Here is a 2039-nt window from a genome sequence, read left to right as displayed (position 1 = left end):
TAGGTTTGGCTATTAAACGCAAAGTTTGATTTATATCCGCACTCAAGTGCTAGTTGATCTTTGCATATTGCTTTTCAAAAGACAAGATGGCTTCAGTGATGAGATTTATTTCATTAGCTGGTCGAAGATCATGGTTGTATTATAACAAGGTAGAGCAATTAACCGATGAGAGTATCTTACGTACTGTATGTGCCTTACTTGAAGATAGTTAGCAAGTTGTTTTGTTTTAATCACCGTCTTTATTCCTTTCTATTTATTGATTGATTGATTACAAGAATATCTCGGAACAAATAGCAAAAAGTACCATCAGACGAACTCTACTAACTTCCCCCACAATATTAGTTTGTAACTTATCAGCACAACTTTCATGAACTCTGCACCGTTTGAATAACATTGATTGTATCTGTACTAAACTTGCAGAATAAAGAACAAGCGTTTTGGAAGCTTGGTAAGCTAAATCATCTCGCTATAGCCGTTCCAGATTTAGGTAACGTTGCAATCATTAGACAGTGATAATGGAGGTAGCTACTCCGAAGTCACTCATCTATAACGAATATGTATATTTTTTCGTCAATCAAGGGTTAAATTTGGTCTATCAATATGTAATGAAATACTCTAAAGTACATGTAGTGAAGACAGTAATTATATATAGTTGAAGCAGTGTCTTTGCTATCATTCTTTAAATTAAATTAATGCACTGAGCTAATATGACACGTACAGTGCGCTACTGTGGCTGGTGTCAGGGACTTTTCAGAAGTCCCTGCTGATGTCCAACATTTCTAAAATATTATATTTGTGTTCTATCTTTATTGCAGAGAAAGCAACGGCATTTTATCGTGATGTTCTTGGAGCAAGTGTTAGCGAGCAATTGGTCAGTTATGCACTTAACGAATACAATTACTGCTGCAAATCAAATTAATGTCTAATCTAGATCTCTCGTAAATAATTTCCATCAGCCTCTCCCTGAACATGGAGTCACGACAGTATTTATAGATCTTGGCAATACCAAAATTGAAGTTAGTCATTCGTTAATCATAATACACTCATATTACATTTCCTGTTTGAGCTTTTATACTCTGGTATTTCATGATAACAAGGATATAGATTTTGTATCCTTAATAATATCCCAAGAGTGCGTATGAATATCCAAGTACTACCGTATTTCATAACATCTATTTAAATTGTTATTATTTATTCCATAGCTATTGCATCCTCTGGGAGAGCAAAGTCCCATCGAAGGTTTCCTAGCTAAAAAACCAGAAGGTGGCATGCATCATATTTGTATAGAGGTAGATACCACATAGTTAAACTAATAGATCTACTATGCCTTTTATCCACGTCTATGAAATACTGCAGCGCGCGTCTTTATAAAAATTATGTTGTATTTGCTCCTCATTCTGTTTTCGGATTTTCTAACATTAGGTTGATGATATTAAAGCTGCAATGAAAGATCTAGTTTCCAATAAAATTAGAACCCTCTCAAAAGAACCTCGAGTAAGATTCTCAAAATTCAACCTAGTTTGATATGTACCACTTTTCCTGTTGCAGTAGTGCTATTTACAAAACTCTACCTCGAGTGTCTCCTTACTACATATGAAATTAAGTAAACATTTACAGCGATTAATTACTAAATCTGCTATTACTTCCTCAGATTGGAGCTCATAATAAGCCGGTCATGTTTTTACATCCTAAAGACTGTGGCGGAGTTTTAGTAGAATTAGAGGAAGCGTAATGAAGAAAACTGCTCGTTCCTAACAATTTTTTGAATACTTATTGGCAATGAAATGAGGAAAATACTAGTAGATAATTTAAAATGATTCACCGTTGTATTAGTCAAAGCTGTTACGTTAAAGCGCTAATTATTCCAAGATGCTACGTATCTATTTCTCTCGTGCAAGTTATTCTAAAATTTACTGTTTACGCTATTCAATGAGGTGCATGGATAACTTAGAGAGCATTTCAACAATTTTAGTAACCCTTCAGAAGTTACAAACATTTCTAAAGCCTTTGTTTGCGGCACAAAATGAACATTATTAACA

At 34.3% G+C, this 2039-nt stretch overlaps 1 protein-coding gene across 1 annotated transcript; it reads left to right on the top strand.

Annotated features, from left to right (window-relative positions):
* Positions 1-86: 86 nt before the first annotated feature.
* On the top strand, positions 87-1732 carry TRIADDRAFT_54362 (uncharacterized protein; the record flags this gene model as incomplete). Its single annotated transcript, XM_002110888.1, has 7 exons — positions 87-185; positions 421-487; positions 816-871; positions 957-1016; positions 1203-1289; positions 1423-1494; positions 1652-1732. The coding sequence occupies 7 exons, from the start codon at positions 87-89 to the stop codon at positions 1730-1732; spliced, it is 522 nt and encodes a 173-aa protein (XP_002110924.1).
* Between the last annotated feature and the right edge of the window lie 307 nt (positions 1733-2039).

The sequence above is a fragment of the Trichoplax adhaerens genome, genomic scaffold (genome assembly GCF_000150275.1).
Source record: "Trichoplax adhaerens TRIADscaffold_3 genomic scaffold, whole genome shotgun sequence".
In the NCBI taxonomy this organism is placed as follows: Eukaryota; Metazoa; Placozoa; class Uniplacotomia; order Trichoplacea; family Trichoplacidae; genus Trichoplax; species Trichoplax adhaerens.
The sequence above is the reverse complement of the archived record's forward strand: the minus strand, read 5'-3'. Positions and strand labels throughout refer to the sequence as shown.